Source organism: Microtus ochrogaster, chromosome 6 (assembly GCF_000317375.1).
Source record: "Microtus ochrogaster isolate Prairie Vole_2 chromosome 6, MicOch1.0, whole genome shotgun sequence".
NCBI lineage: Eukaryota > Metazoa > Chordata > Mammalia > Rodentia > Cricetidae > Microtus > Microtus ochrogaster.
The window spans coordinates 30,309,691-30,326,690 of record NC_022013.1 but is presented as its reverse complement, the minus strand read 5'-3'; the positions used below and the strand labels follow the sequence as shown (position 1 = coordinate 30,326,690).

Genomic DNA, 17,000 nt, shown 5'->3' with positions numbered 1-17,000 from the left:
AATGCTGGTAATGAAACACTAGATGCTGGCGCTTGCATCTTGGCTCCAGCCCATGTTTTAAGAGGGGCCTCTGCTTTTATTTCCTAGCCCATTGCTTCTTTCGCTCCACAATGATGACCACTTTGGTCCTTGCTTCTTTGAAGATGTCTCTACTCCCTCTCAGGCACTTCTGCATTTGAGGTTATAATCACATACGTCAGTCACTGAGAAAATGGGGAGGAGGGGCCACATATCCTCTCAAAGCCTCTCAAAGAAATTCCTCCTATCTGCATTCCTATCTTACTGTTCTTCCTATATAGTAACTAGAGAATCTGGACACCGATAAGAAGAAAAAATGTGATGAAAGGGAACATGATTCTAACTTGGAGTCACTTTCATCTGGCCTTAATGCTACAGAGATCCTGAAATAAGAATACACTGGTTCCTATCGCCGCCTTGGCTCTCCTGCTCAGTCACAGAGCTGGCTTTCTAATGGCTGATTGACATTTCGCTTCGAGATCAATGGTTCTCAGGCTTGCCCAAAACAAATCCCATGGTTTGAATGCCTCCCATACTGTCATATCTTCTTCAACTTTTACTTTAGTTTTCATTTTTCAGGAACTCAATGTGAACACTATATACCAGCGATAATTAGTCTAACCCACGTTTCTGGTAATTCGTTACAGCATTCCACAAAACCTAATACAAAGATTCACAAAGATCTTACCTAGAGGAAGAAATTTGGAAAGTAATTATGGGTGATTATGTAAAGGGGGGGGTTGTCATTTTGGCCCAAAGGGACTTTTGACAGTTGATACATAATGTATTTTTACTTTAATATAGAAAACAAGTGACATAATTATAACCAGCATCCTAGTATGCTTTTTTAGCTACTTAAAACAGGGTATGTTTTGAGTAACTAGGCAATGCCCAAGGCCATAGCAATGATGATTTATTATGTACTTAGATCTTCTCCACTCACCCAGTGTTCGCCTCCTGTTCAAAATGTAAACACCTATTAAATGAATCCATCACGCATTTAATCACTTACCTTGAAACTATTCTGGTCTTCACAGATCTTTCTGGTATAAAAGGAAAGGCTATACAGGGATTCTTCTTCTGTTTATCAAATAACCCTTCTGTATTCACTTTATGCTTAGGAACTGTACATTTGTAGAGGTGACAAATACGATCAATAACTTTTGTTCTACTTTGTACATCCTAAAAAAAAGAGAATATTACAGTTGTTAAAAACTGGCAAGAATTAAATTTCTTTCTGCAGGAAATCATGAATGACCAATACTATGCTTTTTAGCTTTTAAGAAAGGAGCAATGCTCTCTAAATTCAGCAGGTAGATTGATTTAAATTATTAACTAATTTGCAAGTTAGTTATTAAAAAGACATGTACTCAAAAGGTTACATATGGAATACAGAAAGTAAAGACTTTAGTCAATCCACCCATCATGTCCAGACACCAAGACTTGTCCATTTTTCCAAAGAGAACCTCTTCCTGTCACTGACGAAATCCCAGATGATGTTGGCACATCGGTACTTGCCTCTTTCCTAAAGTTTCTTTATCCATCCATCCTCTCCCAAATTCATTCTCTAACAGAATGGCATAAAGCTGAACAGGAGGGTGAGCATGGTAACACAGCCTGTCTACAGTCATTCTAGACCAGTTAAGGCTACACAGTAAGATTCTGTCTCAAAACAAAACAAAAACCAAACCAAAATTAAAACAACAACAAACCCTCACTGAAAATCCCCTCTGGCATAAAACCTTAAATTGTTTCCCAATCTACACAGAAAAAAAAAAAAGCCACAATCTAGGTTACAAGCTCCAGTTACTCTGTGTTAACAGCTGTAGCTAGAGGCTCAGTAGCCTCAGCACTTGGTAATAGTAACAGTAGCAGGACAGGGTCAGCAGGACAGGGTCAGCAGGACAGGGTAAGGATGATCACGGACAGGGTGAGGCCGGTCACACGGACCTGCCTTCTAACATGCAGGGGTGTGCTAGTCTCCCCAGGGAAATGCTTAGATGGATGCAATAGATTCTACTTTCAGAGTTAACTTTCCCCCTTTTATAGACTGTGCTTCAGGGCCACGTGCATGCCAGGCATGTGCTCTAGTAATGAACAGTTTTCCAGCCCCAGAGTCAGGTTCTTTATGATTAGACAAATGTTCGTGTGAATTCATTTCTATCATTGAACAAAGTAGGTTTGAATACATATAAAGCTCTACTTTAGTGTGGTAACTAAAGAAAACATACAAGCAAAGACATTAAAAATCCAGGAGAAAGATGAGTACTCACAGAAGCACAATGCTCTTTCTTAAACAGCACAGCCAGTAAACAGCAAGTTCTTGTGAAAATGCTCGCACTCTTCTCGGCCACTCTGTCACCAGGCTTCTGCTGGTACACTTGCAAAAGCTGCAGCAGCGTGTCCACACAGTTCGTAACTTCATAAACTGCTGAGGTGGTCTTCTCATACTTAAATAGACCAGAATGAAATGAAAACTTACAAGGAATACATGCCTTTACATCATTTAACCACAAAATAAGGTCAGAGCCAAATCTTTGGAGCATCTGCAGCAAGTGATAAAGATCTTAATATGACATTTTATTATTGCTGATCCTGTGTGACAGACACATCCCGACCTTAATCGTTTTACCCCTTCCACTTTTACAGTTTTGAAGTGAACCAGAGCCTAAATTGAGAGAGAGAGAGAGAGAGAGAGAGAGAGAGAGAGAGAGAGAGAGAGAGAGAATATCGTGAAGTAGATAAAAAAAAAAAAGATTAAAGATTTAAAGATCATGGTAGTAAGACTCTCACAAAGTAACTTTCTGTGATTACAATAGGATAACAGTAGAGAAGACCTAGTGAACTATCTGGTTACTAGTTTCTTGAGAAGATGAAATTGCAATAAAATAAAATGATAATTACAATACTGGGTCTACTTGTTCAACAATGTCATTAGATTCACACTTAAATGTGCACCATCCTAAAATAACAAAGCATTACTAGGTAACACGGCGGTCTCTGGAGATGCCTCTGGTGTGATGACGGGTGGCCTGAGTAACACCAGGGCGGTCCTGGACTGTACTCATGTTACATGTGCACAGCACAGACATGCTACATACGCTGCAACAACACAGAGATCTGGGACCAAAATCCAGACTTTGGCATGGAGGCTGCTCTTTTCCATCACCTCTCGTCAGCGGGGAATCTCTTCTCATAATGCCTGGACTGTGTGTAACTTAGTACATCCTATTGCTTTATCTCCTTGGTAAAATGCTACAGAAACTACTATAGAGACTTAGACAAAATTAAATAACTCAGAAATTATCAGCACGTAGATAGTAAATGGTAAACATGCTATGAGCAAAATTAATGAAATCATATAAAAAACAGCTTTTCTATATACAGCTATGTTAATAAATGCTTTTTCTCTCCCAGAAAAACTCTTGTGCATAACTGAATTCAAAAACAGAAGCCTGATCTAATAATGAGTAAACATAAAGTTTAATTTGCAGGGCCATACTTCTTGACAATGGATATTTTACTATTAAAATGGAAAGCTACCTTTGCTACATTCAGCAACACTTGGACAGCATATCCAACAACTTCCATACAGGGAACACTTCGATTACAGCCCCGGATCACATCGAAGATGGTAGAAGCGGCTCCACTTTCAGCCATCCTCTCACAGCAAAGTGTAGAGAATCTGGTAACGACCTCTGAGGGAAACAAATGAAGAAACAAGAAATTCACTGCAACATCATGGAGTTTTAGGAGACACTGTATTACTCCGCATTCCTAGGGAAAACGGAATCCTACTCTTAAGCATGACATTGCGACAGGAAACTAACCCAGGTGCTTCAAGGCCTCCAGGATGGCAGACAAGTGCTTATACGTCAGCAGGAAATGCAGTGCTCGCTCAGTTCTTCTGTAGAGCTTGTTCTCCTCGTCAACGTTCTTACTGACGGCTCTAAGACTCCGTCGTACAGCTTTAATTTCTGTCCGATCATTTTTCTTCCTCCAAGAATAGCCTCTCCACAAAGCCTTAACAAACAGGCATAACAGAGTCATTGAGAAATGACAGCCAGTAATGCATGGAACATATATATCAACTGAAGCTGTAACTCAGATTATAACCTTGGGCTAAAACTAAACTTGTATTTACCTGAATTCTAGTGGCGCTGCTATTGAATTTTGCCTGTCTTCTGCGCAGGAGAAAGCGGCGTGCTGCCCTCTGTATCACTGATGCAGCCCTGTTCTGCCGGTCCTGACATTCTTGAACTTCACGGTCAGGTTTTAGGATCTGATGATGCTGTTCAACTAACCTCTTTTGTTGTAATCTTCTTCGAAACCATCTCTATTCAAAACATGGTTTTTCACTTTTATTTCAGAATATATGTGAGTAAACATATACATGCACATGTCCATGCATGTCTGTGCATGCATGTTCATATATGTATGCACACATATATGTATATAAATTTATATGAAAAATGAAAATATTGATATACCTTTTGACCCTATTTTGTGGCATCATTTCCCTACTCCACTTGGAGCAAATCCTTCTAGCTCTTGTTAGATATATGTGGGCACAGATTACAATGTATATGAGTCCTATCAAACTCTGCTGCATTTTGTAACTTGTTTTCTACCCAAATATTTTATATATAAATATATATCAGTATATACAAAAAAGAAAAATTTCCCCTATAAATTACAATACAGATATCAAATAGAAAAATAGGCTAAGTGCTTTAAAATATTTTAAATAGTAAGAAATACTATATAGTAAGAAATACTATATTTTAAATAGTAAGAAATATATACTATACTCATATATTTAAATCACTAATAAATTTGGGGAAAAAGACTAGAAATGACAGTAAACAACTAAATCCAAACAAAGACATATTTCTATTCCCATTCATTTGATTGGCAATTTCTGAATGTCTTCTGAGGCCACTGTTGGACAAGGATGTAGAGAAACAAGCATCTACAGAGTGAATGAGTACAATCACATCAGTGGATCAACACTGGCCCACAAAACATCCCCCAGTTTCTAGCCCTTAATGCATCCTGTGATCTAACGGTCTAATATTCTGTGACCTTACGTCAGTGCATCAAAAACTGAGGGCAGAGGACGAGCTAACCTGAATAGAGATGACTGAATTAACGTGTGCCTTAGCGCTCCTCACAGCCACATGGGTCCTATAGGCTCGCTGGATCCTAAGGGCACACATGTGACAGTATGCAGCCGCTGTAAAGTGGAAAACTCGAATTCTGGCTTTCTCTTCTGAAACCTAAAGCACAGAAAGAAAACATTTCAATAGAAAAATAGGCAAAATACATTAAAATAATTTAAAGCAGAAAATATATAGATAAAAAGTATTTTTATCTCAGCATATAACATTATATAAACAAGATGTACTGGCTGTAACTAGTAGTTATTTTCATTTTAATTCAAAGTAATTATAATTCTTTACTATGCTGCTTGTTTGCTCCTGGCTGCTCAGACCCGAAAGAATCACACAAATCCCACATCACTATACAATAGTTCTGATATAATAACTCAAATAACAAGACACAAAAGCAGAATTTTGAGCCCTTTACTCAAGAAAAACAGCTTTAGGTTAACAAGCTAACTGGAAGACTGTTTTAAGGTAGATCTGTAGTACTCAGGGAGAGGCAGGTAAAAGGTTTGTAAAGATTACAGCATTGCAAGCAGAGTTGTTAAGATTCAGAGACGTGAAAGCTGACAAATTCCATCTCTCCAGCACTAGCTACTGCAGCATGAGGTCGGGGGGCTGGGGTCATGTAAAAGCTTTCTACTATGACATTTCACTTTAGATTTCTTTCTTTCTTTACCTTTTTTTTTGGGGGGGGGGCGGTTATCGAGACAGGATTTCTCTGTAGCTTTGGAGCCTCTACTGGAACTCGCTCTGTAGACCAGGCTGGCCTTGAACTCACTGAGATGTGCCTGCCTCTCCCTCCTGAGTGCTGGGATTAAAGCTGTGCGCCACCACCGCCAGGCTTGACTTTGGATTTCTAATTCTGATTTAATGAATGTAAGACTTCTCCCTTTAAAGTTCAAATCTAATTATCTTTTTCTATGCAGGAGTTCACATATCCTTAGCCCCAGTGACATGGCCTTCTTAAAGGAAAAGAATCCTTAGTGAGGATGTGGCTATCACAGGAACGGTTCTTAGAGTTGCTGGAGAGGAAAAAGGCTTGCTTGTATGAAAATTAGCCTCCTCCTCACAAAGTCCACACTCTTGGCAGTTCTTTTGCTAAGTGTTATTGCATTAAAAATCAAAACAAAAGAAAACATTTTGTATCTTTGGTGTGACCATCTGTGCAAAGAAATCGGATAACAGGATCACAGAACAACAATAACCCTATGACACCCAACCACCCTGTTAGATGGCTGTGCAAGTTGAATTGAGTTAATGATTGTATTAATTTGACAGTGTTCTGCAAAATCCAAAATTTGTCACTGCTTAACATCAAATACTTTTAATTTTACCCTACAATACTTACTCCTTTCCTTACTAACCAGCCACGTACCAATGCTTGTAAAATAACTAGACTTTTAAAATTTGATATATTCTATCCTTTTCTACTTCCCTGTCACCCTGGCTCGTATGTCACTCTATATGATCAAATCAATGGATCTCTGTTGTAGAAAGGATTGCTCTCCTTAAATCCTCTAAAATGGGCTTGCATCAAACAAACAGGTCGATGTCTTCATGAGGAAAGAGGCACAAGGAACGTTAATAGGTAGGAATAAGACTTTCAAGCTGTTAGTATCTTGGATATCTCACTGTTAAGTGAGTTGCTATACTCAATATTCCCTACTTTTGTAGTTTGAGAATGCCCTATTTCATTGACATGGGAAAATGGCAAAAACATTACTTCTAAAACCATACAGATCTACAGCAAAAAGCAAGGTACAAGCTAGGGTCAATAGCTTTCATCTTCTTGATTCTTTCCACTCTATGTGGGTGGAGGAAAAAAACATTATTACAGGACAAACACACTGGATAAGAGCACAAGCGAAAGTGGGAAATGTGCAGTAGTCATCAGAAATTAACCACAGAAAGAGCAGTTTGTAGCTTTAAGAACTACAAGGCACACTGGGGAGATGCTCGGTGGCTAAGAGCACTTGCTGCTCTTACACAGGGCCTGGATTTGACTCCCAGCACTGACGTGGTTGTTCACAACCTTCTACAACTGCAGTTTCAAGGGATCCAACATGTATGTGACTTATACGACTCCTGCATGCATGTGGGGCAAATATAAACACCAGGCACACACATATACATAGAAATTTGGTAAATATTTTTAAAAAAGAACTCCATAGCATATCAACTTAGATTACTTCCTTAGATTGCTCAATTATAAACATCTTCAGAAACAAGTTTACATGATTAAAAGTGTATGATTAGAATCCATTTAAGCTAAGCTGGCTTTACAAATGTCCACATACCCACAAAACAGTCATTGGCAAGTTAGCACTCCAAACAGTTTCTAGATTTTCACATGATCACAGCAATAGCAGCTACCACCTACGTTTCTTATTCAGTGTCTGCCTGGCATATTTTAAGTGCCGGTAGTCAGAGTAAAAACAATTGTTGCTATATAGCTAGAATGAATATTATATGAACAGAAATCATGTCTGAAAAATCTAACTTTGATACATAGAAATTTTTAAAAGGTATATTTAATAACAGGTCATGGCCATTACAGTTACTCTAACTTTAAAGAGATCAACTCTGGCTTATAAGAAGCATGTTATAAAATATTTGACTTATACTAGACAGAATATACTTTTTTGCTTGTTCCAAACATAATTGACTTTCACTGTAATCACAAAAATTTTAAGTTTGAAAATATATTACATAAATATATTACATATATATACACAATATATATACACACCTAACATCCTGGCAAAATCATACTGTTATAAGTGAATATAATTTTAATGGACTGAAACAGATGTGTACCAAACAAATGCACGGTTTAGCCTTTAACATCCTTCCTGCGCCATTTCCTGATGTGGGTCTAGGAAAATGGGTTGATTTTTATTTACACTTACTTTTAAAATCAACTTCTCACGAGCTACTCTTGCAGAGAGTGTAGCTCTCCACTTCCTCTGAATTATAATTGCCGATGCTCTCATCTTCAAGAACCTGAAAAGTAGATTAGAAAGTAACTTAAATCGGTTTAATCTGGTCAGCGTTGGCCCCACAATACTGAGGAGAAAGAAGATATAAGGAGAGCAATGTTGCAAAATGCAGAAGTGCACCTCGCGCTTCAGATCCAGCAGTTCAGATTTCACACACAACGAGAGCCAGGTTCGCAACAACAAACGTCTACTGCATAAAAATAAACTCTGAACAAAGAATTGTGTACATTTTTCAAAAGTCTTATTAGGAATTAGAAAAATTCCTGGATGAAGGAGGCGGTAACTGAAATAAAGTCCTCGAAGGAGAAAGGGCCACTTATTGGGAAGGAAAGGTCGGTATCACAGAACAAAAGAGCAATGACAAGCTTTTAACACCATGATCCTCAGAAAACAAGGCTGAGCTTCAGAGAAAACAGTTCACCATTTTGGTACAGGAAACACAAGCATACACCTTAATACTGACAGTAAACATCACCTACATATTAGCCCATTTCTCTAACAGTATTGGTCAAGGAGTTCCTCAAATTCTGGCGGACCCCTTTAGTGAATTTTAAGCAATATCTGATGCAGTGGCTCATCAATTCTGGATATAGAAAAATTCTTACACCATGGCATAAAAAATAATAAAAGGATATCTAGTAAAATTTTATGAACATTTTTAAAATGAAATAGGAATAGGAGGACAGGCTAATAACCAGGCTCCTCATCATTAAGGATAAAGTTGATGGAAAATAACACACCCAAAAACAAAAACAAAACCCGGACTGCTGGACCATGAGTGACCAGGTAAAAGCCAGCCATACCTGAGCAGTTGTAAGCCTAGCACTGCAGTGTGGAGACAGGCAGGTCCTGAGCTTGCTGGGTACTCACTCTAGCTAATGGGTGAGTTCAGTCAAAGACCTTGTCTCGAAAACTAAGCGGACAGAGATCACCTCTGTCTCTCCCTATACTCACACATACATCACACACGCAAAAGTCAACAACTGTTGCTAGTGGCTAAATCAACAAAAAAGCAGACGTCAACACTAAGCCAGTTCACGCACTTTCTAATCTGTTGTCCTTATATTCATCCCTTTGGACTGAATTAATCACATAAATACTTTTTACTTAATTATACTATCCACATTATACTTTATATAAAAAGATAAAATGATATATTTTGTACAAACGCACTAGTTTTAAGAATTGATAAGTTGAACATATCAACTATTTAAAAGAAATAAGCAGTATTACTTTACCTAGGATCCCACACACTTCCATAGAGTTGTAATACCTTACCTCATTCTCTCCAGCTTGGCACAGAAGTAGCCTTGAATAATTTTAGCAGCTTTTAATAAAGCTATATATCGCTTGCGTGTTATCCAACACCTATACCAAGCTTGAATCCTACAGGCAGCTTCCACTTTGGATAAGTCTTTTCTAGCTTTACGCTTCCTCCATACAGCCTATATCAAGCATATAAATATAATAAGGATACAGTAATGGTCTAAGGTTACAAACCAGAAAGATCTTATGCAGTTAATGTTATACTGTTTGCATATATAAAAAGTTAATATACAATTAATGGAAACAAAATATTAATTGTAAAAATCAAGTTGGACTCCACCTCTTTACTAGACAGACACACACTGAACCTTCTGGTAGCAGTGGTTACTGCAATAGTGTATGTGCTGTATACTCTTGATAATAAACACTGTGTGGCTGGCTGTCAGCCCACTTCAGCATCCTAGTCGGAAGTTTAAAATTGTAAGCAATGAACGATTTGTTTAAAACCAGATAAACACACACTCTCCTCAATACACCTGGAAGAACAGAAATAAGATAAGCTCTACTTTCTGGAGAGAAAGCGCAGCAGCTCCCGCTCCACATTCATATGCTCTGCCTGCAGCAGAATTTTGAAAGAATAGTCAGATTTTCTCATTTCAGCAACACTAACATAATAATTCTTTTTTTTTTTTTTTGATTTTTCGAGACAGGGTTTCTCCGTAGCCTTTTGGTTCCTGTCCTGGAACTAGCTCTGTAGTCCAGGCTGGCCTCGAACTCACAGAGATCCGCCTGCCTCTGCCTCCCGACTGCTGGGATTATAGGCATGAGCCACCACCGCCCGGCTTAACATAATAATTCTTATAACTTACTCAATTAAAAATTCCAAAAATGATTAATCTTTATAGCAACAAAATATAGAAATTATGGACCAGAGAAGTTAAATAACTGCTAATCTACAATTCAAATGGTACAAGGACTATTATAGCTAATATTTATAAATATTTTGTGAAATGAAATACCTCCTAAGCCTACTTACATAAAATAAAATTCAGTTGACTTTTCGTGAGACTAGTTTGGCTCTGTCATGTAGCTGATGCGACCCTTAATTGGAAACTAAAGCCTACTGCATCTAAACTAAAGCCTACACAGCATCTGGAATTTGAGCACACTTCCTGTTCTCCCCCAATCCTTGGCTTCTTGACACCAAGTTCTTAGCTGACTTATTTCTTAGGCTCATGTAGACTTGGCTCAATACTCTTACGCGCTCCAGATCCAAGCCTTAGGCTCTCTTCTTCCTAGACATTCTTCCACAGGTTCAATGATAAGGATGTGATAAAAATGTACAAATCAAAGTAAAACACCCACCACTCTTCTGACCCCCAGAAACATTGAGCTGCCTTAGTAGACACCCTGCTGGGAAACCTGTGTGCTCCACACTGAGCTCCCCAGCATCTGATTCCTGTGGCCATGAAGAGTATGTCTGCAGAACTGCTAGCATTTTGTTTCCGTTCAAAACTGATCTATAATAATGTCATACCACCACTATATGTGTGTGTGTTTCTTTGCTCAATAAACAGCCTTAGCACATGCATTTGGCGGAGAGACTCTAGTGTGGTAGGCAGGTGCTTCAGTGACACATTACTTACCTGGTAGTCTCTTTCAGATTCCATTTGCCTCCTTGCTCTAAAGGCTCTGAAATGCTTCTGTATAACCACGGCAGCCTCATGCTGCTGCCGAACTTGTTTTGTGGTGTTCAAATCCAGAAAATGCATCTGAGTAAGAGTTGTTTCTTCCTTATTGGTATTGAGCAGAAGAGCTTGCTTTCTCTTTTTATTTGCTCTATATTTTTCTTCTATTACTTTTGCCGCCCACTGAAGCTGCTGGTACAAACGGTGCTTCCTATACATCCTATATGTGCTTTGTATTATGACAGCAGCATTATGCTTTTCTTTTAAAAGCTGGCTCACTTTCAGTCCTTTATGTGCAGCTTGAATGACCACAGCAGAATCCCACTGTCCGATTGGTCTGGTAAGTTCTTCTCTTTGTAGTTTCAAAGCTCTGTATCTTCGATAATGCTGCTGGATTATGATCGAGGCACGCTTCCAAGTGTGAAACCTAACATATGTTCTGTGCATTCTAAAAGTAGCCTGGATCAGAACTGCAGCCCTGTGCATTTCTTGTAACTTCTTTTTAACCACCAGTCTTCGATAAGATGACTGTATTGTAATGGCTGCCTTCCGTAAATGCAAGAATTGGTGCAACTTATGCTTGGTGCAAATGGTGGCCCGATATTTCCTCTGAACAAATATAGCAGCATTTCTGAGAGCAACAAATCTCCTCCTTACTACTAGGGCTCTAAATTTACTCTGAATAAGGACTGCAGAAGAATGCATAGTCTTCAACTGACTTCTGGTTTTCATTCCCCTAAAGGCAGCCTGTAGAATCACAGCAGCATGTCTCTGTCGGACGAAAAGCTGCCTCTGCAGTTTTGCAGCTCTGTGTGCTTGGTATTGCTTCTGGATCACAGCTGTGGCCTGTTTCAAACACTGGTACCTCACACAGGCTCTGTGCATCCTGAAGGTGGCCTGGATCACAGTAGCAGCCCTGTGCATCTCTTGCAACCTTTTCCTTACCACCCATCCTCTGTATGACGACTGGATCTTAATAACTGCCTTTTCCCACAGAAGTTGTTGCTGATACTTGTTGTGAAGATTTGCACGGTATTGTCTCTGAATCCAAATAACAGTTTTCCTGAGAGAGAGGAATTTCCTTCTCACCAGTAGCGTTCTATATCTCCTCTGAATGAGAGTGGCAGCTAAATGCATAGCGTTTAGATGTCTCCTTGCTTTCTGTCCCCTAAAGGCAGCCTGAATGACTATTACAGAATGTCTCAGTCTATGGTATCTCTGAGACTGAATGTTTCTTTCTTTCGCTGCTCGGAATCTCTGCTGCATCATTTTCACTACCTTTCGTAACCTGTGGAAATATGTTTGCTGTCTGTATCTTCGAAAGTGCGACTGAATGAGTGTTGCTGCAACCCGCATCTTTCTTACAGTCTGCCTCACTCTTGCTCCTCTGACAGCTGCCTGAAGAGTTCGAATGGCCTGCAGAGTTGTCACGAACTTTTCACGCTGAATTTTCCCGAGACAATATGCTCTGTATCTCTGTTGAATCACAACAGCTGCTGCTCTCATCCTCTGGTACCTTACTCTTAACTGATGCATCTCAAACGTGGCTTTAATAAGCGTGGCTGCCACGTGCATGTGTTGAATGTGCCTTCTCACTCTCACTCCTCGGTAAAGAGCTTGAACTTTAATTGCTGTTTTCTTTAAGTCAAGATACTGCTGATGTTGCTGGGCTGTAATTTTACTACTCCGATACCACCTCTGAATTACAACAGCTGAAGTTCTATAGCGCGTGTACTCCTTTCGGCTTCTGTAAGCTCTAAACTCAGACTGTAGAGTGACTGCTGCCTTGTTGCATTCTTTTATTTCTCTTCTCACCTTCATACCACGGTAAGCGGACTGTAAAATTATCACAGCTGCTTTCATTTCTAAATATAAGCAGCGCTGTTCTCTTCTGACTCTGTAAGCCCTGTACCACACCTGAATCTGAAGAGCAGCTGCTTTCACGGTCTTCCACTTCTTCCGCTGGACATGCATTCTGTAATAGGACTGTATGAGGGCAGCGCATCTGTGCTGCCGCTCAATCTGTCTTCTCAGCATCTTTCCTTTCCAGGCAGCCTGAAACACCAGGACTGCGCGGCGGAGTTCAGCGAACTCCGAGCGCTGCCTCTTTCCTGCAGCCCATGCTCTAACATGCTGTTGGAGGACTACTGCTGCTGTTCTCTGTAGTTTAAACTGTTTCTGGGCCAAGACCATTCGAAAAGTAGACTGGATCTTCACTGCAGCCTCACGTTCCCTCCTGAGCTGCTGCCGAACTCTCCAGCCACGGTAGGCAGACTGGAGGGAGACCACAGCCACTCTTGTCTTGAGAAATTGGGTTCTCACGTCACAAGCGATCTTGTGTGCCCTGTACCATCTCTGAATCGTCACAGCAGACTGAAGCACAGTTTGGAACTTCCTCCTCTGACTGTAGCCCCTAAAAACCCTCTGAATTGTAAGGGCAGCTGTAGACTGCTGCTTGATTATCTGGCGGACTTTGTGGCCTCTGAAAGCTGCCTGCAGACAAATAGCTGCTCCTCTGACCTGCAAGAATTTCTCCCTTTGTCTGACTTGGGCTTTGTAGGCACGGTAGAAATTCTGGATGACAACAGCGGCCTTGCACATCTTCAGGTACCACTGCCTCATTCTCCTCATTCTGAAGTAAGACTGGAGAGAAATGGCCGCTCTGTTTTGCAGCCTCATCTGCTTTCGGACCAGGTAGCCCCTAAAATGCGCCTGCAGTTTGATACAGGACACACGCATCTGTGTGTATTCTCTTCTCTTCTGCACAGCCATCTTTTGGGAACAGTACCACCGCTGGATAAACAGTGCAGCTGCTCTTAAATGTAAATACCGCTTACGTGTTTGTTTCATTCTGACAACTGACTGCAGCTTTATTGCAGCCTTTCTGGAGTTCTGAAAGTTCTTTCTTGATACGTAAGCCCGGTAATATGACTGAATCTTTATAACAGATGCTAAAGTGTGCCTGAACGTTTTCCTGGCTCGCATCCCTCTGTAGGCAGACTGCAGGACGATGACTGAAGACCGTGTCTTCTGATAAGATGCTAGAGCCTTTCTGGCTGAAACGGAAGCTCGGAAATGAGTCTGAATTACAACAGCTGCTTTCTTTATCTTCTTGTATTTCTGTAATTGCTGATGTTTTCTTATGTGTGCTTGCAATCTGATAACAATCTTTTTAAGGTTTAAAAATCGACATCTTTCCTGTCTCATTCTCCAATAGGACTGAAGAACACAGGCGGCTCGAATTTGCCTGTGTAAATGGCGAGCCTTCATCCTCCGGAAGGCAGCCTGCAGTCGGAGGGCAGCGGCTCGCTTCTGCAGATAGTCAGAGCGTGCCAGCTTCGCCTTCTGATAGGCCCTGAAGTGCATCTGGAGAGTCAGGACAGCGTCTTTCCTTCTCTTGTGTGACTTTTGGGCTTGAAAGCACCGAAATCTCCTCTGGATGACTACAACACAGGATCTAATACGAATATACTTCTGCATTTCCCGGTGCTTTCTATACCACGACTGTATCACAACAGCGGCTCTTTCTCTCGCTTGTTTCCTGAGATGCCATTCTCTGAAAGCTCGCTGCAGGGTCACCGCAGCTTTAGTCTGTAACTGCAGCTTGCGCCGCTTCCACCTTCTGAACGTAAACTGGATGACAAGACAGGAGGATTTCAGCATTTTGAATCTTTGCTGATCTTGTTTTCTTCTTAAACAGGTACGCCAACGCCTCTGAATAGTAACTGTGGCCCAACGATAGCGGTTGTAAGATGTACGAGCAATTTTCATTCTTATCCTAGACTGAAGGATGACTGAATAGTATTTCAACTTCAAAAACTGTTTTCTGGTGGAGTATCTTCTCCAATAAGCCTGAGAAAGGTAAGAACAGAAAAGAAGTAAAATATATGTAGCCTTCTGAACTTACCATGCGAAAATGCTCATTTTTCTAGCATTCTGATTTAAAATAACCATGCTAAATGCTGAAAAGATGGCTCGGCCACCAACGTCCATACAACCCAAGTTGGGATCCGGCACCCACGGCAGGCAGTTCATAATTTTCCAAATGTTACAATGTCCCAAAAGGAAAGGGAAAAAAAAAGAAAAAGTGCTTAATGGCTATAGGGTTTTTTTTTCCTCATTTCTTGACAACATGCTCTAAACATTAAAGCCAGTAACTTTATGCTGACGAGTAGTCATTGTAGGAAGAGGTCCAGAAATGCAAGGTACACTGGTTGCTGTGAAAATGCAAAGACCATGCTACTTTATAAAAATCTTGTCCATACACAGAGCTTTGGCAATGCTAGGGACCTGGAACAAATTCTCTGTGTATGAGACATACAGATGACTGTATATAAAGTGGAAGAAGTAAATGGCTACAGATTTACTGGCCACTACGGTCCTTTGTGAGGCCCCACGCTTAGTGAAGGCACACCCTACAGAAATGCTCTTTCTGTTGACTCCTCTGCTGTAAGCGTCATTGTCTTTTATCACGTGGGCTTCGCCTTTCAAGACAAGACAGTCTGTGTACTACCTTGTTTCTTTTCATAACAAGATGTATGATTATCATATCTATTTAGGGGAACTCTAGCTTATTTGTGGAAAATGACTTTAAAAGTTACTAGCTATGGGGCTGAGAGATGGCTCAGAGGTTAAGAGCACTGACTGCTCTTCCAGAGGTCCTGAGTTCAATTCCCAGCAACCACATGGTGGCTCACAACCATCTATAATGAGATCTGGTGCCCTTTTCTGGCCTGCAGGGATACATGCAGGCAGATGCTGTGTACACACATAATTAATAAATAAATCATTTTTAAAAGTTACTAGCTATTTAGAAAGCAAAATAAAGCAGCCACACTGCTCAGAGTTGCAAATATCAAGCTTTTAATCGACATCCCTGACAGATATTAGTTGGTAAATTCCTCAGACAAAAGAGACTGAGGAGTGTGGACAGCTAGCTGAGTAGCAGCTTCGACATCACTGTTAGAATCTGTCCTTAAAATGTTAGCGGATATTATGTTAAGAAAGGTTAAGTTAATGTCCTGTCCTAGGAGCCATGCTTATTAGCACAACGGAAATCTTATCAACATGTGTGTGTCAACTAAAAATAGCTTACACTCCCAAACCTCAGGATGCCTGCAGAGAACAGACATACAGGCCAAAAACAGGACAGGGGAAATAGAAACCTGTGAGCCTGTTGCCACCAGATTGTGAACCGTGAGGTTGAAGCATACACTGAAGAAAAGACTTTAGCGAATGGTGCTGGGGAACTGGAAATCTACAAGCAGAGAAGCAAATCGAGATCTTTGCCTCTCATCTCATATGAAACAATTGGAATAAGCAAAGCCCTGAGTAAGATCTGACCGACGCTGCTCGAGGAAGGAGACTTGCCTGGTGGGATCACATCAACTGAACCAGCTTCTTCACAGCAAAGGACAGAAACTGAGAGAAGAGTGCAGAACTGATCAGGAAGTAATATCTAGACTAAAAACCCAAACTCCAGGTTGTCCTATCAAGAAGTGCACAAACAAATTAACTAAACAGGTGTTCTCAAAAGAAAATAAATGACCAATAAATACATGAAAGCAATTTTAACAACATTCTGGATCATGAGGAAAATGGAAAGTTTTAAATGTGTGCAAGATTTAGAATACTCAAGTTAGTTAGCTAAAGGACAATGAAACAATGGGAGAGAAGATGAGAACAATATAGTCCATGCACTAGTAGACAGGGACTGCTGTCCCCGATTACTATAACTATAGCCAGCAAAACTGTCATGATTGAAGAAACAAAACACCTGGGAGAAAATTGGGATCTTGGGGGTGGGGTGGGAGGGGGGTAAGGGGAGATGGGGAGAGATAAGGCAGAAGGGGAGGATGGGG

The 17,000-nt window shown here is 40.4% G+C and overlaps 1 protein-coding gene across 1 annotated transcript in view; it reads right to left on the bottom strand.

Moving 5' to 3' along the window:
* Positions 1-17,000, bottom strand: part of Aspm (abnormal spindle microtubule assembly) — a 49,377-nt gene that overhangs the window by 873 nt on the left and 31,504 nt on the right. The window contains exons 18-26 of the mRNA XM_013346781.2: positions 11,098-14,991; positions 9,464-9,630; positions 8,096-8,189; positions 5,148-5,297; positions 4,163-4,354; positions 3,849-4,041; positions 3,562-3,716; positions 2,292-2,468; positions 1,031-1,200 (exon numbers count right to left, since the gene is read on the bottom strand). Of these exons, the coding sequence (XP_013202235.1) occupies positions 1,031-1,200; positions 2,292-2,468; positions 3,562-3,716; positions 3,849-4,041; positions 4,163-4,354; positions 5,148-5,297; positions 8,096-8,189; positions 9,464-9,630; positions 11,098-14,991 (5,192 nt within the window). The remainder of the gene's footprint in view (positions 1-1,030; positions 1,201-2,291; positions 2,469-3,561; positions 3,717-3,848; positions 4,042-4,162; positions 4,355-5,147; positions 5,298-8,095; positions 8,190-9,463; positions 9,631-11,097; positions 14,992-17,000) is intronic.